The following is a 22456-nucleotide window of genomic DNA, read 5'->3' as shown; positions in this document are numbered from 1 at the left end:
AAGTGCTGACCTCTGTGGGGCACCACATATAAACATATAATGGAAAGAGTGGGCGACATGGCTCGTCGGTAGAGCGGTCATCTCCCAGCTCAGAAGCTATGGATTCGAATCCCCCGACCATCAAGACGATGTCCTTGAACCCCCAATTGCTCCTGATGCTGCGTCAGCAGTAGGTCAATGACTAGTTAGTGTAAAGAGCTTTGAGAACCCAAGATAGAAAAGCACTATGTAAGTGAAAGTCCATTTAACGAAATTTAGAGGTAACATTGCCATGAGAAACACAATGTTAGCAGGTGTTAAGATCTAAACCAAGAAAGTTCAGAGCCTGAAATAATGACCCGTTTTGAGGCGTTCTACCGATGTGTGGTGATCAACTGTGTCAAAAGTAGCACTTCATTTGAGTAATCGTATTCAATCGCATTCTTGCAATTACTGAGGGATGTGACACTGGCCTACAATTAGAGCGATTCTCAAGATGGAGGTTAGATTGCTTAAAAGGACAATGTGTACACATTGGGGGCGGGTGGAGGTGCGCAATTTGTTCTTTCCTGCTTGAAAACGTTTATTTTCCCACATGATCCCACATAGCTCATATGTCTGCCGCCATAGTAACTGTAAAATAGCATGACTTAAAAAAAAGGCAAAGGGGACGTTAAAAGCACACACATAGAAGTTTAATGAATGAAAAGAGTGGAGGTTTGGTAAACATTTTGTCGGTGGCACTACATACATTCAGCATCATTTTGGGACTTCATTCGCTTCAGTCCCACCATCGAGTCCTGTGACAGAAGCAAAATCTTTTTACATTGTGTGGTGTACATGAACTTAAGTATATCATAGCTCATAGGATGGAGTCCTACTGATGATTTAGTTACAGTACATCTCAATATAGCACAAGCACCACTAAGATGGCTACCAGGAAGTTGTACTTGCACACCAAGGAGACGTTGAACGAAAGGAAGCCAAGAAAAAAAAGTCACATTCCACAAAAGGTGCACCTTTTATGAGGCTCACGGCCTCATAAGCACAGTGAGCATCTGTACGTTTACATCATGACAAAATTCCAATGCCAGAACACTGTGTGACTCGTTCTAAACTAAAGGACAGCTAAACCATACCACTTCATGAATAAGCATATTTATCTGTACACATTTATACATTCATCTATGTGCTCACTGCGGTTGGCACTTTTTTTTTTCATTTTGAATTCCAGCAAGAAAATGTCCTTCCTTCTCATTGTGTCCGAGCAGTTGCACGCGTGTTAATCTCTCTCCCAACACGATTCATGCTTGACAGCAGCTTATGATGTATGTTGAACTTGAGCTTCATTATATCTTGGATGCGATTTTTAAATAGTTTAGATTTTTTTTTTCTTTTGATGTTTTCCAGAATATCAGGTAAAATGCAATGCACATCGCCGTAAATGCATCGCCGTACAAAAAAAAAAACAATAAATAAAAAGAGGAGCCAAAACAAGCAGACGCAATCCTGACCGGGATGGAATATTCACATGGACAACATACACAATATTTAATGACAGAGTTTGAGAGCAGACCAGCGGAGGAAACAGCATTTAAGTAAGAATAGTTTTTTCATGAGTTCTATGATCTTGTACGATATGATTTGCTTTTTGATTTGAACTACTGAAATTGAATCTTAAAATATTATGTCCCATTACTACTTGCCATTAAATGTTGTAAAAATAATCAAAAAACTAAAAAACAAGCCAGCGCCTTTTCACACCAACCTTCCACTTGACATAGAAAAATACTATAACAAAAAGAAATACAAATATATATATTTTATATATATATATTAGAATCTGTTAGGCATTTCTATATAAACGGGGAGGTTTTTTAACGTTACATGGTGAAATAAAATACCACAAACAAAAACAAAAAAAGAGAAATTAAGACAATACAACAAAGTAAGAAATCATCACATTGATCATTTGCACATGGTTTTTACAGGAAAAACGTTTTGCCCCTCTTGTTTTTAATACTGCAGATGTCGAGATGAGATGATGCTAGATGGCCCCCTTTTGTGGGGAGGGGGCAATGCATGCTTGGAGGCTTGTGGGGCCCACTTGAAGTCACCACACGCGCACTTAATTATGTGCCACTTGAACATCTTCTTCTGCGTGTCTGTGGTCGCATGACGAATGAACAAACAACAACTTCCTGTCTTGTGACACTTGGCTCGGTCGACGATCCACCTCTCTTTTATCACCCCCCCACTCTGTCCTCACTACTGTGTGTGTTTGTGGGAGGGGGGAACAAATCCTTGGAGCCTTTGGGGTTGACACTGTGGTACTGCAGCTCGCAAAGCATGTGTCCTATTTTACAACGGTCCTTAATATATAGATAGAGGTTTTATATATATTCTTTAGAATCTGTCTTTTGCATCATGTTCTAGACAGCGCAGCCCACGCAGCCGCACTTGATGCTTTTCTCTACCTCCTCGCTGAAGGTGCTGCCATCGCTGCACTCGAACGTGTATTTCCGGCGCTTCATCCGCTGGCTGGCGCAGCAGGCGCCCGCCTCGCACACGCCGCTGCACTCCACCCAGGAAACGGTGCGCGTCGTCTGGCAGATGGCATAGCCCCGCTGCACCTGGTAGTAGTCCCGTACTGGCTCGCCCCGACACGCCGACTCTGCGGGCCCAGCCCACAAAGGTCAGTGCAAACGCAATAAGAAAGGGCGAGGTTGTTGGCCATGGCATTTTACGAAAAACTGAATAAGAGCGGGACTCAAACCTGCATCGCAGAGTTCCCCGGTGAAGCCACTTTCGCAGTGACAGTAGGCGTCTCCCGTATCAGAGATCTGGCAGCGGCCGTGTTTGCAGTTAAGCCGGCGGCAAGGGTTGAACAGCTCCCCTTGTTGGTTGCAAAGAGCACCGCGGTAGCCCTCGCTACACTCGCAGCGGTACGACTCGCTATCCAGCGGGATGCACCGGCCGTGGACACATCTGCAAACGTATCCCATCTCTTTTAATGCATGCCAGTCACTTCATTTAAGGATTAACAAGAAGGTTTCAGAATAAAGGCCATACTATATTGAGAACGAATTTGGAATCTAAAATAGAAAAATGTAACCATATATGTGTATTGATTACAATATACATCATAAAGTGAGAATTATTATTTAGAGAGAGAGAGAGAGAGAGACACTAAATGCCTTCCCAAAATCCATCTACTGTATTATCTTAACCACTTATTCTCACGAGGGTCCCTGGCATGCCGGAGCCTTTCCCAGCTGTCTTTGGGCAGTAGGCGGGGCACACAAAGACAAACAACCAATCACACTCATAAAAACACCTAAAAACACATTTCTACCCAGCATGTTATTTTGAATGTGGGAAGACACCCAAGCACCCGGAGAAAACCCACAAAGGCACAAGGAGAATATGCAAGTGCCACTCAGGAAGTCCGGAGCGGAAAGCTGAACCACCACCTCCGCATGGGGGGCGGACGTACAAACCAGTTTTCCGCCATGCTGCCGCCTTGCACAAATCTTGTACCGGAACCTTAACGCTAACACCCAATGAAAAAAAGGTTGAGCAAAAAAACAGCATTGTTTTTGCTGTAGTTTTAGTCCTTTTAATTAATGGATGTTTAATCACAAACGGTATAGCCAACACGGAGGGCATGGTGAAAGAGTGGTTAGCACGCACGACACAGTTCAGAGCCCGAGTTCAATACCAGCGTGGCCTGGCCTTCCTGTAGGGAGTTTGCATGTTCTTCCCGTGCCCACTCCGGCTTCGTCCAATTGCATGATAGGTGCATTGGACACTCCAAATTGTCCTTGGGTGTGATTGGGTGCATGAATGGTTTTCCGCCCCTGTCTGCCCAGCTTTTGGCTGGCAACCAGTTCAGAGTGTCCCCTGCCTACTGCCTACAGACTGAAGCTGGCTGGGATAGGCACCAGCAAGCCTGCAACCCTTGTGGAGGAGGGCCACTGTCATAAAGCACAAATTCCTGTGGAAAGAAAAAGAACGCTGTAGCTTACTTGCTGCCTTGACAGGGATTAGCGGCCGGCAAGTCGCACTGCGGTCCAGCCCAGCCCGGCTGGCAGTGGCACACGGGCCCCTGGAGGCCGTCGGGTTGGCAGATGCCATGCACGCAGTAGATCTTCTTGCAGGGCTCGCAGCCCGGCACCACGCCGGGCTTCATCTGGGTCTTGGTGAAGTCCTGAAGCTCATTGTTGATGTAAAGGTTCTGAATGCAGCCGTGGAAACTGGAGCTGTTCTGAATCTGCCAGAGGCGGAAGGCGCCCGGGTGCACGCCGACGGGCATCCCTGGGGAAGGACGCGATGCGTTTAGAGGAACGGTGGGCGTCAAGTAGCAGCACAGACAGACAGTTAACACAGGGAAGGTCGTGAAATGGAGAAAAGGCTTTTCAAGCAGGTGTGTCTCACGGTGCCCTTTTAAGGGTTTGGCATTTCAGTGACTCAAGTTGCTAGTCTTTCAAGATACTAGACGGTGTTTGAGCGTTTCTGTTGGCTTTAACGCAATCAACATAAGGGGCAGTTTGGCAAATAGTAAACAATTCATCAAAAAGGAGGCTTGAAGCCGTTTAATGCCGTGCCCATTTGATAACTCAAACTCATAAGGTGATAAGAATGACATCTTGTGTGTTTAAATCAATCAAACATGTCTTTAAAAGAATGGCACCACTAATTTAACGCAAAATTAACCTTATTTTGTTAATTTAGTTATTGAAGTTATTGAACACAAACTGGTATTCTTTGGAGAAGTCTAAAACAGACTAGACATTTCCATTCATTTAAATAAAAAGAAAAAAGTTACGTGTGTCCACAAAATACATTAAACCCTAAGTCGAGCACCACTGTGAATGCATGTATGCACCGCAAGACACAGCATCCTTGAAAGAGAGGGCAGCAGGTCATGTGAAGTCTTCTTTTATGATTTTGAATGACATCAACGCACAAAGCTCATTTGGAGCCACTCCTCATGACAATGGGTTCGGTGGTTACCTACAACCAACAGCCGAGCTACACAGCACAGTGTCAAAATGGTCATACTACATGTAAATTGTTGTATGCTATTGAAATCATCTACACATCAACACAAGAGATATCCACTCAGGCAACTAACTAGTGGTCTCCTTTTGAAGTTTGCAAACACTGTCATGGGTGGCTAGGTTGCGGAGGATGAGGAGGAGATGAGAGGGGCTTTTGACTTTGATGGTGGTGGGGGTGGGAGGGGGTGATCGACAGTAGCGTAGTAGTTAAGAGTGCCTGAAGAGGAAGGAGGTGTGTTCTGGAGAGGGCCCCTACCCCCCACATAGAGTGGAGCCTCCCCGTTGAGGGGTCGCACCGCCCCAAAGCTGTCCATGGTTGTGGGGAGCCCCCCGTCAATGGATAGGTTCACCATCTGGTCCAAGGTGACCAGTTCCACCGTGTGGAACTGACCGTCGTTGATGGTCTCGGCGCTGCCGGCGGGAAAGAAACAGCGTTTCAGAAGTGATGGTCAGCGACCATGTTGCAGTGAGAGCGGCTGACCTGTAGATGGCGTGGCCCGGCTGGCTGCCGGGGTCGTAGCTGACCTTTACGTGACCTTGGTACAGTTCCACTGCAATGTGATCGTTGTCTCCGTTGTACAAGAGGATGCCGTTATCCTCTGCCGTAGATACCTGTAGAAACAGCATATGGGGAGACAAGAGGCGGACCGGTTAAAAGAAGAAAGTCAGTTGGAGAATCTCGTCGGCGGAGAAGGACGGCGCGTACCTGCAGGGTGATGTTGGCCTGCGGCCAGTTCTTCAGGTCGGAGAGCAACAGGTAAGAGTCTCTGTCCACAAAGTTGACACTGACTAGCTTCTCACAGCGCGGCCCACCAAACTCCGGGGGGCACTGGCAGAGGGCGCGGCCGCCCCGCTCCACACAGGGGGCGCTGTTCTGACAGTCGGCCAGTTCGCACAGGGACAACGGCGAAGGAGGAACCTCACACAACTGACCGCTATGCACACAAAAGGGAATAGGAAGGATTAGATTTACCGAGCTATATTCTACAGCCATATACCGCAGAAAAAGAATGTCATTGCCATTTCTTCCCTCAATACTGTAATTGTGACTTAACAACCTACTTGAGTTCTCGACTTTCATTTCCAACCAGCTAAAAGGTTCAAATTGTAATCGATGCATGAAAATTAGGGATTAGTAGACAATGCGCACCAGTGAAAGATGAACGTGCCAACGTGTATTTTTCATCGGCGTTTGCCATGTTTATTAGCTATTAAAAGCATGGTAACAAAATGAATTGATTTCAAAATGACATTAAAATAATGTTGCTTGATTAACCAATATTAAGAATGATGGGTGCATTCTCAAGCCCTGGTGTCGTATTGATGTTATTATGAGACATATTCATTTAAGTAGGAATAAATATCAGGTCAGTGAAGGCCCAGGGTTGAAACGCACGCCCGCCCTGCCACTGGGATAGCCTATTTAGCTACTTCCGTTTGACTCAATGTGCGAGTACTAAAAACTTTGACTTGTAGTCTTTTAAGCGTTCACTACAACAATTTTAATTACAATTTTCAATTAGTACTCACAAGTCCAATAGTGGCAATATTGCACTTCAGCTTTTTGTGTTTTATCAAACAATAATGTAAATGTGGCCTAAGATTCTTAAGAACTAAACTTATCTAGACACTAGAATATACAACCTGATAAATAGTATGTGTATTTTGTCTTTGACTTTTCAGTATGGAATACCATTACAACATAAAAACAAAAATGATTGGATGAATTCATTATTTCAACGCAACACATTTCAATACAAATTCAAGTTGAGCGATGTAACACAAAGCTTTTATTTTTACTTTCTTTAATTAGTTGTCGCGATTTCAAAAGAAAAAAAAAGTTGACAAAACTTTGTCCTGAAGCACAACTCAAAAGATCTAAGCGAAAACCCGAACAAACTTGCTTGTTTTGTTTTGCTGATTCTGATATTTTTTTATTCTCATTTAAATTATTGTTTTAGGCTCAAATATCCGCCTGTTTTTTTTGTCATTTTTTTACATTGTGTGTATGTTCTCACCTATAACCTTCCTCACACTGGCAGGTGTACCCGTTCAGCTCGTCCACACATTGGGCTCCGTTCTGGCAACGATGCTCCTGGCAGTCGTCGTAGTCCACGCCGCACTCATCACCCACGTAACCAGGAGCGCACACACACCTGCCGTATGCAAACATCAACACCTAAGTTTTACATAACTGTACTGTGTGTGTTTTTCAGGGGATTTTTTTTTTTTTTTTTTAAGCACTGACTTGGGACCAGAGGAGGTGATGAGGCAGGTAGACTGATGTTGGCAGGGGCTTCGTTCTGGGGCGCACACATCCTCCAGTTCCTCACACATCTCCCCTACACAAACATCATTTGTAATATTACAAACTGCGATGCGAGTTGACAAGTGCTCATGGTACCTGTGTAGTAGGGGGGACAAAAACAAGTGTAGTTATTGACTCCGTCCACACAGGTGGCGCCGTTCTCGCAGTCGTTGTCCTCGCAGTCGTCAATGTTTGTCTGGCAGGTGGGGCCCTCGAAACCCACTGGACATGTGCAGCTGCAACACAAACATGGGCAGATGAGCATCGATCATCCGGCCCACCGAACGTTTGCATTGTGAAGATTATTGCAAAAATTAAAACAAAAACGGGTAAGATTAATGTAGTCACATTTTTAGTCATTTACCAAATTAAATAAATGGACATTCATTGTAACTGATATTCATTAAATTTGTTTATATGGTGAATGCATTTGAAATGTTTGCGTTGGTGAATTGGTTCAAAATTGTTAGTAACTAAATACATTAATTATTATTATGAATAATTATTAGTAATTACATCATTATGAGTTGGTAGTTGCAATTATTACTACTTCATTATGATAACTATAGCTATTTACACATACAATTTACATAAGTTTGTTGTTTTTTTCATATATCTACTAATAACCCAGCCGATCTTTTCATTTTAAAAATCAAAGGTTGCCCCAAAGCTGATCTGAAACACTCATAGTGTTGATGGTGAAATAATATTTTTTAAATCATTTAAAAAAAAAAAAAAACACTTTTGCATTTTTAATTTTTGAAAGTTAACGTTAAAAAATGGGTTACATGCAATTGTCTCACTTGAATGCTTAACTTTCTTTTACACTTTATGAGGTGTGTTGAAAGATAAAAAGTGAGTTATGCAAAATTTAACTAAAGGGTTAACTTAATTTTTTTTACACTGGAAAAAAGGTATAAAAAAGGGTGACATTTCATGTTAGTGTGTAACTTCTTTTTCTATATGAGTGATAATTAAGAAAATTTTTAAAAATAAAAGTCTGTAAAATGTGATCCTTACACTTCTTTAATGGATTTTTTTTATGAATGTGGTTCTTAATATATCAATAGTCATCTTTGCAATTTTATGAAGGTAAAAAAAATAGAAAAACAATGAATGAAATGTAAATCTATTCATTAACCATTTTTACACTTGTACGGCAGCAGCGTTTGCATTGATATTGACAACGTTTGCGAAAATGTTTTCAAATTTCCTTGAAGCAGAACTATCTAAATGTGTAATTGAACTTTGGAGGCAATCGTTTGGGTTGCTTCCTCACCTGTACTGTCCCTCGTTGTCCTCGTCCAACTGACATCGACCTCCGTTGGCACACGGGTTGCTCACGCAAGCGTTCAGCGGCGTCTCGCAATTTTTGCCCTGACAATCACAATCCACTGTCACAACATGAAGACGTTTGCGCCTGGGCTGCGCACGCTCGCGGAAGACAGACCTTGAAACCCGGGGCGCAGTTGCACCTGTAGAAGTCCACCGGATCGCTATGGCATATGCCCTGGTTCTCACATGGGCTGGACAGGCACGGATTACACTTGGCCAGCACAGCTGTGTCCACTTCTCCTGGGAAAATGGAAGAAACATACGCTAATCAATAAAGCATGGACCATCTACACATAAAAACCTATTTTGAATAAATCATCCTTGTATTTTACTTTTCTACACACTACTTCCGGTGCGGTCAAGTCCAGTCCTCGCGAGCCACAGCCTGTTTTCCATGTTTTTTTTCAACCAACACACCTGCATCAAATAATTAGCTCATCTGCATGCTTCATAGAATCCTGATAATGATGCTGATGTGAATCAGGTGTGTTGGTTGAAGGAAAACATTAATAACAGGTTGAATTGTGGCTCAAATGTAGCTCACCTGTGCATTCAAACTTCTTTGCTGGGGTAGTGAGCAGGAGTTTGCCCTCCAGACCACGTGGACCAGCACAGCGAGCGATACCGGGCTCTTTGTATCCGGTCTTGACCCAGTCGGACAACCAACGCAGGTGGCAATCGCAGTACAGCGGATTGGCGCCGATTGCTCTGATGAAATACAAGAATCTCTCAACATGACTTCATAATAGCTAACGCAGAAAGTGTCTATGTGAGTCATAGGGCAATACAACTTTGTATTTGACTGAAAAAAAATATACACCATCTATATGCAGCTACTTTGATAGTGTCGTGATTCACAAAGCAGTCTTGTGTAGCTAGCATTATTCAGAGACTACCAAAATTCCCCTTCATTTGCAAAGCGATGTAGATCCCAGAAGTGACAAGTAACAAACTAGTTGTGTTGTAGTTGAATCCTCTTCATTTGTACTTTTGTTTTTTTGTGCTGCAATATCAAAGTTGGCTTGGCTTATTGCAGTTGAGCTAGACTAGGTGATGTTGTTCGCTTGATATTTTGCTATTTGATATTTTGATGTTTTCATTATACTCTGGCGTTTTCATTCCCTTTCATATGTTTTAGAATTAAAAAAGCCCTATCGCAATCCAATCACACATGAAATCTAGAAAATAAATCTCACTGATTTTATATATATATATATATATATATATATATATATATATATATATATATATATATATTAAAATGTCCTGAAAGTAAATGTAGAATTGGCTGGTTTTTTTTACTATCATGCCTTCAGCGCTATTAGTGCAGTACCCTGAAAGGCCAGCTCGTGTCACTCTAGACCTTCAACAAAGACAATTCAGCGCAGGGACTGAATTTAGTCATTTGGGGGGGAGGGCTAAAGCAAGCCCAATACTAGTGGGTTCCTTCACATCATTTTACTGCAAACATTTTGAATATCAATAAAAAAGTGTGATATAAGAAACTTCTAGTATATTTGCTGAGCCAGATGAAGTCCCTCAAATTCTACTATTTGAATCGTCCCAGCATTTGATACTGTGACCGGTACGAATGTCAATTCACATTGAACATAGTTCACCATTTGGATCGTTTTAGCATCGAAACCCTCAAGATGAAAAGCGTCACTGGTGATACTGTCCATTTTATCTCCCCAGCATCCTCATCTGGAGACACTGACAGCAGTGCTATGAGAGCTCACGCTGGTGTTTGTGATGCAGAACAACTTGTAGTCTTGTAATGTTGTAAAACTCTTTTCCACTTTGCTTTCTTCTGTCTGCTCCACCTGCATGACTGCTTCACATTTATCAGAGTCATCTATGGTTTTCCTGAATCCTGTTTGTACATGCTCAGTATGTGAGAAGGAAGTTACCACCATTTTTTGGCTAAAGATTGTGAATTAAGACAGAAACTAAGTTTAAGATTTAATGAAGCATTTGGGAGCCCCAGGAAATCCTGGAACGTCAGTCAAATGCCTGTGTCTACCCAACAGAATGTCTGCCCTTGCATGGCTGTGTGCATTCAACCTCCATGCTGCATTGCCAACGCGTGACTATGAGACGCTCTCAAGCGCTTGCGTCATGCTGCGATCAATGCAGATTGTGTCCTCACGCTCCAGAATCCATGCACTTTCATTATGTCGATGCACAGGCTCATCTTTCAAGCCGTGCCAATAGCTGACACCTGACATCTGCAAACACGGGTGCCACATGAACCGGGAGCAAAGATCTATAGTTCTCTCGCCGTTTGGCTTGCATGCTTCAAAATGTCTTTCTACTTCCTTTGCTACGCTTGATAATTCTACTGATCAGGATTGAGGACTGATGTGTGCAAAAAAAAAAATGCAGACAGAAACAAACACCGATCTATGCTTGTTTTGGAAATAGAGATGAGACAGCGGTAGCCTCTGTGCGAAGCTTAACCACAGTGCTCCTAATTAGAGTAAGGGGAGGGAGGTCGGGCCCGCCAAAGAGGACTACAGACTGGCCACTGTGTGCCTCCTCAAAGCATATGTATGTAGGACTACATGTGTGCAGATGACATGAGATAAACTGGTGAATATAATGATTGTGTGTTTGATACTTACAAATGGGAGAGAGCGGCCACGTCACCAAAGATGCCATCAGGAAGCTCAGAGATTTCGTTGCCATGGAGAGACCTTAGAAGCAGAGGTGCATGTAAGTCACAAGTCGATATGGTGGAAATCAAGCAAGTCCAGTTACTGGGGTTAAGAAAGTTATGTGTCAAGTCATATCTTTCTGCTGTTTTGTTCTATGATCTTATCACAAAATAGATATTCACATCAATAAAACACACACAAAACAGCTGGGTCAAAAATAAAATTGGATCAAAAAAGGAGGATCGGATTATTTATTTAATGAAAAATGTTGGGGTTTAAACCCTTTCACAACCGATTCTTCCCCCCCCCCAAAAAAAAAAAAAAACTTATGGCATATATTACTTGTTTACAGTAGTGAACTGTCAGAACCAGCAAGGCTTTCTCTTCTGGCCTAACATAACCTAGAATAAATTATAAAAAAAACTACTACTAACTACTAAAAAAAATAAACCATAAACCATAACAATTATAATAACTATAATAAAAGTCAATTTCATTTTAATTTTTTTTTTTTACTAATTATATGAAATGAAATGATTCTCCATATTCTGTTTTGTGTGTGTGTGTGTGTGTGGTATATTATATCCATTTGATTACGCTCCTTCCAGTGTTGTTTTAGGTTTGAGCTTTTAGCCAATTGGAATTCATCAAACGCGTGTCGCCAGGCTGTATGAAATCTGCCTGCAAACAGACCCATTTGAGGGCATTCCAATCAAGAGTTACGGGCCTTCTGTGCCATGTGCAAAGACATATGTGCAGTGTGAAAAGGCATATGTGAACGTGCCCATATAGTTAAGACAGTTGTAATAGCCAATCGAGTCATAAGGTGGCCATCTAGAAGCCTCTCGTTGAATGTGGCGTGATTGGATGCTCACTGCAGAGAGGCGGAGCTGTCTTAAACCGTGTTTAACGTTGGAAGTTGTTAAATATGTTATTTTAAAATAAAGAAAACAAAAACATTTTGTTCAACCACGCTAACTGTGTTGCTTGGGTGATCTGCATTAAAGGAAGAACATACAGCGAAATAGACTCGCGGATCTTTCGCAGAAAAATCAAATCTACTCATGACTTAAAGCATTGGCGTCCATGTCGATAGAAAATGATTTATTATTGGAAAAGAAATGCACAGACAAATTCTACAAGCAAGTCATTGAAGTCTTTCTGAGGAAAGAAAGAAGAATGGATTTTGTATTGAAATAAGTGCGGGCCAGCCATTTTGGTGAGTCAAGCATTTGATTTACTATTTTTTCATTTTCATTATGTTTTCGTAATTTGATTTCGTTCATTTTCAATTAGTGCCAAAGAAATAAAAGTAAGTTCTTATTTTAAACTGCGATTTGTAATTTATCGTACAATCTTGTTAAAGCTTGCCTGATCTTGGTGGAGTTCATAAAACTTATTAACAAATTATTTAAAATTATTAATTATTTAAAATTTTGGCAGCATCATGTAAAATGATAACTTTTAGTTACTGATGCGGGTTTATTGATGTTGAAATGCTCGGGAAAATAGCCTTTTGTAGCCCAGTAACGCATATGTGTGCTTCTAAGGGGTCGAATCACTGAAGGCCTAAGTGTGAAGCGCACGGACCGCCACTGCTTGTTTATGAGTCTAGAATACTTGGAAAAAAGGTTAAAACATACCCATCTCCATCTTCACCAAGCGATACCACTACGGCTGTATATCCCATAGACCACAATACTAAAAGAAGTGAAATGATCACCAAACGCCTACAACACATAGTCATCAGTGTAATCTCAAGTAACATGCATACATAGCACATATTATAAATATATTTCCACAGTACTAGATGATTAATTGATGAGAAATTATACAACGCAAGCTACCTTTTTGACAGTGGGCCCAGTACTGGCTTGTTGTGCATGGAAAGGTTTCTAATGCCACTGGAATGTGTAGATAGGTGTGGAATGAACCACTGGGATGCCATTTCATCTTATTGCTACCGTTCCTATACCCACTGCCATTTTTTGAAAAGCTGTTGGACGCATTGTTCCATCGGGAGTGAAAGGGTAAAATGAAAAAATCCACACATACAACCCTAAATGGAGTGTTTTTTTTTCCTAAACATTCCCCAAATTAGACTCTTTTGGCTTATTCATGTGACCTACATTTAGCTGCTTTGTACAAAAATTATCTGGTTTTGTATGTTTAGTTTTACACATAACACCACCCCCAAATTTGCTTGCTTTGTGAGTCAATCAGACCCAGTTTGAGTAATTTTTCAGAAAACAATTTGTGAATAATTTTGAATGAGTAATTTCTCATTCAGAAAGAACAGATTGTTCTGTCATAACAGAACTAAACAACATGATGTTCATGTCCCACTAATAAACGGTGGGTCAAAATAACTAATAGCATATTAAACACCTAGTTACTCACTGAGTCCAAAAAGGACCAAGCTAGTTGCTGCTTTATTTGGAAGCAGTACCTTGACTTGAGAATTTGACCCATGTTGGGTTGAGATTTTCGATCCTGATGGGAGGTCCGCCCTTAACGTCAGTAGTGTTAGCCAGTGAGCCCTCCATCAACGTATCCTAATACTATTATTAAATTCATTTCAACTTCAGTACACAAGAAGAATATTGAAAACCATGACAAAATCTCTTCAAATCATCCAAAAGCCAGTCTTGAACCAAATCGGTTTGGTCACAATTTAAACCAATCTAATCCAAATCAAGGACTCAACTCAGCATTTTTGAGAGCCTATACTTCTTAGGAAATGTATATGTAGCATAGACAAATCAGACAAAACCATAAACATTAGGAGCTGTGACAGAAATCAATGTGAACAAATCAGCATTCCTCCCTAGTCCTCTTTTAATTCTGTGACTCACTAGGGTGGCTTATTTAGAACCACTGACCCAGTTTTTAGTGAAACAACCGACAATTGTCGTCATTGCTGAGAAAGATGTCTACACTAGTTTAATATAGTATTTGGCAGAATGCTGTAAGGGTGGTAGCTGCTTTCTTGGAGCTTATAGTTGAGCCTAGTGCAAATACATGAGGCTCTTGAAGTCTGGCGAACAACACTATCAAATTACCGTGTGGGTCTGGCTGGCAGGTCCACCAACAGGCATGAAGAGGCAGAGGGTAGTTGCAGCACATTCAAAGTGCATTTTAGGAACTTTAGGCCAGAACTATGATGTTTTACTTACAAATTAAAAGCAAATTAATTGGGACATGTGGCTAAAATGCGATGTTAAACTAAAATATACCATGGTGAATAATTAAAATGGAAAAATGTGCGTCTTTGACGTGTTAAATATCACACAGATGGGATTCGATGCACACTTTTCCGGCAGAAATAAATAATGTGTGAATAATATATGCCTAAAAGTACCACAATAAATGCAGTACTAAATATAATGAACCAGGGACACACACGTCACCTAAGCATTATGCCTGTGAAGTTAATCCAGTCAAGTGCGTTAATTACTTTCCAAGGGTGTCATTTGTCATTAAAAATGTAGATTTTATTATGGTTTCACCACTTTGTATTATCTTTCTATTGAGAGTGGTAGGCACTAGTTAGATGATGCAGCGATGCAGACAGTGACAGTCTGACAATGGAATACTATATACTGTATTTTTCGGACTATAAGCCGCGACTTTTACCTCATGTTTTGAGCCCTGCGGCTTATAGTCCAGTGCGGCTTATCTGTGGGGTTTTTTTTGTTTTGTTTTGTTGTTTTTGCTAGCAAGCAAATGTGTGTATCTGTTTGAGGTGTCAATTTATGGAACAACTATCAAATAGAACTGAAAAAATGAGAATCAATGGCTGTGCTCAAAAAGAGTTAAAACAATATATTATTAAAAATATATATGTCTAAATGTAATAATAATAAAAGATCTGATTTTATTTATGTATTTATGATCGTATATGAATTATGTAGAATGTGTTATTATGTTCACAAAAATAAACTATCAAACAAAAGGAGACAAAAAAGATCCTATTAAGTACTGATTTCGATTTTGAACTGCTATTTAAGATAACAGATATCCATCCATGCATCCATTTTCTATAAACATGTTGGGACTAAACATGCAGGCATGTTCAGTCTGTTTAAGAGAGGATGTTGCTGTTGCAGACAATGACAAAAAAAAAAAACTTCATGTACCATCTTTTTGCGTAAAGATCTGATGTTATTAACTGCGGCTTATAGTCCAGTGCGTATATATATATATATATATATATATATATATATATATATATATATATATATATATATATATATATATATATATATATATATATATATATATATATATATATATATTTTTGTATGAGGACACCAAATCGCATAAGTTTCTTCATCATCTCCCTCAAGATTTCATTCGTCTCGATACTTCCTTCCAACAATGCCAGTCAGGGCAAAGCAATTGGCGGAGCCACACGAAACACAATGAAAGTGTCTTGAGACAATTTAATGGCCTGAATGTGGTGGCGGGTGCTTATTTGCGAGTTAACATTGAGCGACGGGCGGGTGGGCCGGCACATGTGCCAGCCAGCAGCGTGCCGGCCTGGCAGAGTGCTTATAGAAGCAGGCAGCCAGGGAGTCTCCAAGTAGCAACCTGATCTACATTTGTAATGCCATCCTCTTTTTGTCTTGTGTGCAGCTGTGCATCATGAAATCCCATCATTTCATAGCGAGCACAGACTGGCTCACGAGTTCATGCATCGGTGCACGGTGGGGAAAAATATGCATTCTTGCATTTACGTGCACTCCTTTAATGAGTTTTTTTTTATGTGACTTACTGACAATATTTAAGGCCTTCATCTTATTTAGATGGTTTCATTTTGGATTCATGTTCTTTTATGTTACTTTCCAATATTTTCCTGCTCAAACGAGCATGTGGGCCACACCCTGTCTTTGCCCCCCCCCCCCCCCCCCCCCCCCACACACACACACACACACACACACACAACATCCCCCACACCTAATACCCAGCAGGCCAATTAGTCACGTATTAATAGGCAGCACAAAATTCAAAACTTCATACACACACGTGGAATCTCACTCTGAGCAAAACCGCAGGTTTACAGGTTCAGGCCTAAGTGTTCCGTTTGAAGCGTTTATGATGCTTCTCGTGTAAAAAAGGATTAAAAATATGCTTCTTTGCAGAACCTGTTGTCATTGTTCGACTCCAACAATGTGAACAAACCATGAGTGAGTGGCAGGAGAAGACGCACATGGATTTCAAGGATAAATCGAAATGACTTCCAAAGGCCCCCAAATACCAGTGTGTTCTGACCATAGTGTTGATGGTAAGAATTATTGCAAGATTTTTAAGATGCATTTTACAGTAGTGTGATTGTGATATACTGCACGTATGAGACCCACTCTAACTAAACAATTTAGACTAAGAGTAAGCAGTGAAAATAGATCAATTCACCAACACTTTATGTTTTGAAAGTTTTCCCATGCCCCCATACAGTGTTTCCGTTAAAGTTGCGAATAAGGTTTTTTGTAAAGTTGAAAATGTGCCAAGATGTTTGAAAATATGTGATTCGTGAACAATGCTATTGTAGTCATCATGCTAGTACTACTTGCTTACTTAGAGGTAGCCGTCTCTTAGAACATGCTAAAATTTCACTTTTAGTCAGTTCACTATTGATTTATACAAATGTACATAATGAATAAAAGCCAAACGTACGCCATATTGTGCCCAAATTGCCTCTATAAAATGAGGGGGAAAAAAAAAACAATGGTCAGATTCAAACACAAGTGAAATAAATGATGTGAATAATGCCAATCAATGATGGTAGGTTAACTTATCTTAGCACATACCAGACGTGAATGTTAGTGTGAAATCCAAACAGTGGCAAATGTTTGTAATTGATTCCATTCATCAATATGTACTGCTCCAAGTACTGTTGAGGTAAACCTTCCCCATGCATTTTCTTTACAGGAATATTGACAGAGAAAGATGAGCATGCAATTTTCCATAACTAATGATCCAAATTACGGAGCGCAAGACTGAGATGCTTAAGGTAGCCTCAAATGATGGCGCTGACAAGGGAAATCACGTCACCTCCTGATGTCAGTGAATATGATCTGTGCTGCTGGTTCATTTTGAGAAATATGACCGGGGTACACATGATTTTTTTTTTTGTGGGTTACTCACATGAGTACCAAGACAGTATTTGGTACACACTCATTCTTTCACTAAAAACAGTCTAACAGTCATTCACATTAGCAGCGCACCGCCTGTATGCACACAGCCAGCCTGTGTCCTCGAAAGGTTTCATAGGTTCATTAGTTATGCTTTGCGCGGTTCGTTCAAGACCCAGTTCAATTACTCCAAAGAAGTCAAAGTTAAACTATCCGTCCTTCACCAGAACGACGCAACCCAGATAGCCAGTCCAAGCCACTTCGGTAATCAAACAAATATCCTCAGAATGGGAAGACTTGACATGCACGTGCTTAGCTTTGTGAAAGGGAAGGAGAAAACTATTACATAGAGCTTGCATTGTTCCTGCAGTTTGTCTGGCCACCTAGCAAGAGGGCGATTAGCTATTGCTTCTCGATTAGCTGGTTTGCCAGCCGTAAGTTACGCTACATTCACATGCTCTTTTCACACTGGTCAAATAAAGTATGACTGAAAAATGTCAACCCTGTATCAAATGCACCGGTTTTGTCTGCCAGCTGAAGACATGAGCGGTGAATCTTGTACCATATTTATGTGTGTCATATCTTGCAGCAACTTTTCAAGAAAAAAAAATGCTTGGACTGCATACCACTTATGTGCATACATGAATATGACTATGGGTAATGTAGAAGCAAGAAGTCGTTTTTTCAGTAGTTGAAAAAAAATAGTCTGGACAACAGGGCACCTACCAACATTTTAATTTTAAATCAAAATTCTAAAATACCCTTTGAAAATACGTGTGCATAGACATAGCAGCATTTCTACGGCTAGTTGGTACTCATATACACAGATCTAAGTCTGAGTTGTGTGTATGTGTGGCTTTCAGTGGTGGGGGTGTCGGGGGATGGATTCACACGGCGTCACCCAGGCAGTCTCGTGCAAGCGGGCCCGGCGTGAGTGAGTAAGAGCAGCAATAACGGATGGTGCTTCATTAGTGATCAAAGCAGCGCTTGCAAGGCAAGCGAGGCGACATCAAGCTAATGACGGCCGAGGTTCATTCTCGTCGGGCGTTAAAAAGACCTCTCAGGCGTTGTGTGGAATAATAATGGTGTGCCTCAGTCACATCCCACCGTAGAAAGCTTTGTTGTCACTAGTAAATGTTTTTTTAAAAAGCGTGCCTGCTACGAGCACACATGGGAGGCCGATGCGTCTACATAAGGGTAGACAAACTACAGCCTACCGACAATTTTGCAGCGGCCCATAACTTTAAAATGTGTTTGCCATTGGTGTGATATTTATGAAAACCACTATAACTACAAAAAAATAACAATATATATTTTAGATTGAGCTATTTTAGATGTGCAAATATGTGAAAAAAAATACAATTTGAAAGGTAAGCTCATTTCTATTCAGTACATTTCAAAGAATAAAATTATACCCCTCCACCACAGGTTTGAGATTTATGGTCCCATTAAGTCACTTTTTTCCCCGTTTGGTATAATTAATACCTGTTTCTGTCTGACTTATTTATATAAGGTACAATTTTACAGTTATATCGACCACGTGGTGGAATCACATATATTTATTATGCGATGATAGAATTTGAATGAGGAACAAAAATGAAACAGAAAGCAATGTACATATATTATTTCAGTACAGCCTTTTGTTGAAAATGATTGAATGTGTGAAATCCTACTTTTTATGCCTAGAGAAATTGATAGATAGGTGATTTTTTTTTTTTTTTTTTTTAAAGAATATGATGCCTTTCCCATAAACACATTGACAGATTGGCACACTGTTACACCGACTACACTATATTTATCCATCTTTTGTTTATCTTTGTCAATCTTGATTTTACAATGATTGCATTATTGTAAAAGTTAGTATGAAACAGAAACCAATGTACTGTATTTCAGTACAGCCTTTTGTTGAAAAAGGCGATGGCAGCATGGCTCAGTGAGAGGCTGCATAAGATGCTATATAAGTGAAAGTCCATTTACCAAGTCCAATGTCAGTGTAATCCTGTCTTTTATTCCCACACAAAGTGAAAGGTATGTATTTTCATAATGCTCATCATTCTTGATTTTTTTTTTTTTTAAGTTTTGAAAACAATCTTTTTTACATAAACACTTTGAAGGATGGGTACACTGTTACACAGACAGTACAATATTTTTATCCGTTGCTTGCAAGCCTGCAACCCCTGTGGGGATAAGCGGCTCTAGAAAGTGGAAGGATGGACGGATGGATGGATGGATGCTCTTGATCTTTGTCAATCTTGGTTTTATAATGTTTGCATTCTTTTAAAAGTATGTTTAAAAACCTACAAACTAAATTAAGTGCAGTCTGGATCATAACCCCAGTGATGGAGAGGGCCTTCTGTAATTTTGATTCAGCAAATCTATATTTTCACAAATGGATTAGTTTTAGGGTATTTAAGAAAGTAAAGATGAAGAATGTTGAAGTGGTCCCTGTAGCTTTTTCTTTCTCTGTCTGCAGCACTCTGAAGAAAAAGTTTGGACATCTCTGGTCTACACACACACACGTGCACGTGTACAAAGAGAGTCCCCACTGTGTCTGGCCTCAATGGGTGAAGACGTAAATTTATGTTGGAACGAGAGACACTGGGTCCAGGTCTCACTTGGATTTCATCATCTAAGTGTCGCACGCATTTAGATCCAACATCTCAGTTATTGAGCAGACTGATTCTTACCCATTTGGAGCTCATGGTCAGCAAGAGAGCACAATCAAAGCCTCACAGGCAGCGTCAAAGCCATTATGGTCAATTGGGTGAACAACGTCATGGTGATTGTGCGCAGCGGCACCGGTGAGGTGTTAAGGAGAATGCCGAATGCTGAGGTTGCCGCTAATATGGAGAAAACGGGTTGGAGGTTGTGTTTGTGCGTGTGTATTCATAGGCTGTCATAACTGTTTACACGACTCACTCCTCTGGAGTTTATCAAAGATTCTCAACATCTGCTGGCCTCCTCGCCATCTCTTGTCAAATATTCTTTTTAATCACTCAATTTAGACTGATTGTGGAAGTTCTCAAAATAACTTTCGTAATCTATTTTTGCACTGTTTTTGTGTTCTTTTTTCTCCACAAGCAATGTACTTTGTTTCCTTGTTCCTTTTAAAACATTTTTGTGTGCCTGAAGTGGATTACATTTATTTAGTATTGAATGCATTAAACATCCATCCATCCATCTATCCATCCATCCATCCATCGGTCTGTCTGTCTACCTGCCTGTCTTTCATCTTTATCAAATGGTTGCAAATTTGTAGTTTTACTAAAAATAAAACATAAAAAAGAATAAAACATACAGCATAATAACCAAAAAACAGCATGTGAGTTTTCAACGAATGAGTGGTTCAATAAATTTTTAATCGAATACAGTATACTTGTATTTTTTTTGTTTTTAAAAACGCGTAAATACATATACTTCAAAGAAAGAAGCGTCTGCCTCAGTTTTAGTGAAAGCTTTGTTTTACTATGCTGTTGTATGTCATTGTTGAGAATTCGGGTATTATTTGAAGAGACAAGTAAATATTGAGGTGATATTTGGTTTAAAAACATTTTGAAACTCACAGTAGACGGAGGGAGTGCAGTCCACTAAAGGCCATTTTGGGTATGCAGCGCAAGGAGTTGTAGCTCAAGATTCTGGAGGGGGGAAAAAAAAAAACCCACATCATAAATGAATCTGAATTAAGAGAATAAATGCTGCGCAAGCTCTCACAAGGTAGTGAGCTGGCTCATGTTGGCAAACGACGAGTTGGTCAAAGAGTTGATCTTGTTGTTGCTCAGATCCCTAAAATATAAATAAATAAATACATAAATATGTTTCTTTTATGGCATTGTTCTCTGAGATCAAACAAAGAGGCTTACACCAGCTGAAGAAACTTAAATGAGGAAAGCTCCTTTGGTAGCACGCTGAACTGGTTTCCATCCAGATACCTGAAGGAAAAAAAAGAGATTCATTCCAAGCTCTACACAGCGCATAATTTAGTGCTGCGTGTACTAAAGAGAGAAATAATCCTGTCCATAGTTTACTATCACTATTATTCTTTGGCAGTTAAAGCTATATTTCCTTCATGTTGAGAAGAAATATGTTGCTTTTGTTGGAACGGTGAAGTCGATGCAGCTGCAAGAGAGTGGAAGTCTCGCCGTGAGAGGGATTAGCAGTGTTTAAAAGAAAGCGTAGCACAAAGAATCTTAGAATGTCGAGTGGTTATTTGCACTGTTTTGTAGGGTGTCAATCCAAGCATTCAAACAGATGATACTATAACACTAGAGTTCCTGGCCATTTTGAGAAAGACACACTCCTCGTGTGTGTTCCCTCATAGCCCACCCCGGTTGTCGTCATGCCTACGAGGATGCAGATCTTGCCAATGCAAAGTGCAAGCAGAGGGTTACCATGCTGACAAACGGCCTGAGAGGAGCTGCGGAGGCCTTTGGCCTGCTAGCATTCAAGGGATGGTGGGCCAAAGGGCGGCGGGGTGGGGGGTTCGTTAGGGGCTTTGGACTGTGGGGTAATGATAGGTAATGATGGTGCTTGGGACACTTTGGATAATGACGGTGTTCCAAGGGCTCCAGATGACTACATGAAAGGCCCGAACAGAGAGGCCCACCTGGTCACACCTGCTGGGACAATGACAGGCCTCAAGGCCTGCAATACGTATGTATGTGTGTGTGCGCACATGCGTGTGTGAGTGTGTGTGTATGTGTGAACCATTCACAGCAGTATTGGAAAGTTCCATTCCCTCCCCTTTCCATTGAAAAGTGCTCATTAAAATGTCCTCTTGCTCCCCTATGCTCCCGTGGACAGGCTTTTGGCCCTGACACAAGTATGCACACACACACACACTCACACTGATCCTTGGCCAAAAGTAAAAGAGTGACATCACTACAAGCCCTGAGGGCTGCAGGGAAGGGCACAAGGAGAATGTTTGGGAGAACAACTGCAGGGCTTCTTGGCCACTTTTCCTCTTTGCTCTCGTCTCTAAAA

The 22456-nt window shown here is 40.8% G+C and overlaps 1 protein-coding gene and 1 long non-coding RNA gene across 5 annotated transcripts in view; one reads left to right on the top strand and one right to left on the bottom strand.

Annotated features, from left to right (window-relative positions):
* Positions 1 to 652: 652 nt before the first annotated feature.
* Positions 653 to 22456, bottom strand: part of slit1a (slit homolog 1a (Drosophila)) — a 116176-nt gene continuing 94372 nt past the window's right edge. For 2 of the 4 annotated variants that reach the window (XM_088421355.1, XM_088421356.1), the window contains 16 exons: positions 21337 to 21405; positions 21188 to 21259; positions 21040 to 21111; positions 11310 to 11381; positions 9230 to 9393; positions 8801 to 8925; positions 8630 to 8727; positions 7447 to 7586; positions 7291 to 7384; positions 7061 to 7198; positions 5749 to 5977; positions 5524 to 5654; positions 5260 to 5453; positions 4008 to 4296; positions 2756 to 2967; positions 653 to 2653 (listed from right to left, as the gene is read on the bottom strand). In XM_088421355.1, coding sequence (XP_088277481.1) covers positions 2412 to 2653; positions 2756 to 2967; positions 4008 to 4296; positions 5260 to 5453; positions 5524 to 5654; positions 5749 to 5977; positions 7061 to 7198; positions 7291 to 7384; positions 7447 to 7586; positions 8630 to 8727; positions 8801 to 8925; positions 9230 to 9393; positions 11310 to 11381; positions 21040 to 21111; positions 21188 to 21259; positions 21337 to 21405 — 2341 coding nt within the window. In that variant the 3' untranslated portion in view covers positions 653 to 2411. The remainder of the gene's footprint in view (positions 2654 to 2755; positions 2968 to 4007; positions 4297 to 5259; positions 5454 to 5523; positions 5655 to 5748; positions 5978 to 7060; positions 7199 to 7290; positions 7385 to 7446; positions 7587 to 8629; positions 8728 to 8800; positions 8926 to 9229; positions 9394 to 11309; positions 11382 to 21039; positions 21112 to 21187; positions 21260 to 21336; positions 21406 to 22456) is intronic. The other 2 variants (XM_088421357.1, XM_088421358.1) reach the window with 1 other exon arrangement.
* Positions 1995 to 8440, top strand: LOC148420445 (uncharacterized). The gene is made up of 3 exons (XR_015866388.1): positions 1995 to 2674; positions 5651 to 5799; positions 7085 to 8440. It is a non-coding gene; the product is annotated as an uncharacterized LOC148420445 (long non-coding RNA).

The sequence above is a fragment of the Hippichthys cyanospilos genome, chromosome 8, assembly GCF_059441005.1.
Source record: "Hippichthys cyanospilos isolate Australia breed blue-spotted pipefish chromosome 8, RoL_Hcya_1.0, whole genome shotgun sequence".
NCBI lineage: Eukaryota > Metazoa > Chordata > Actinopteri > Syngnathiformes > Syngnathidae > Hippichthys > Hippichthys cyanospilos.
Note: the sequence above shows the minus strand (reverse complement) of the source record. Positions and strands in the feature narration are given on the sequence as shown.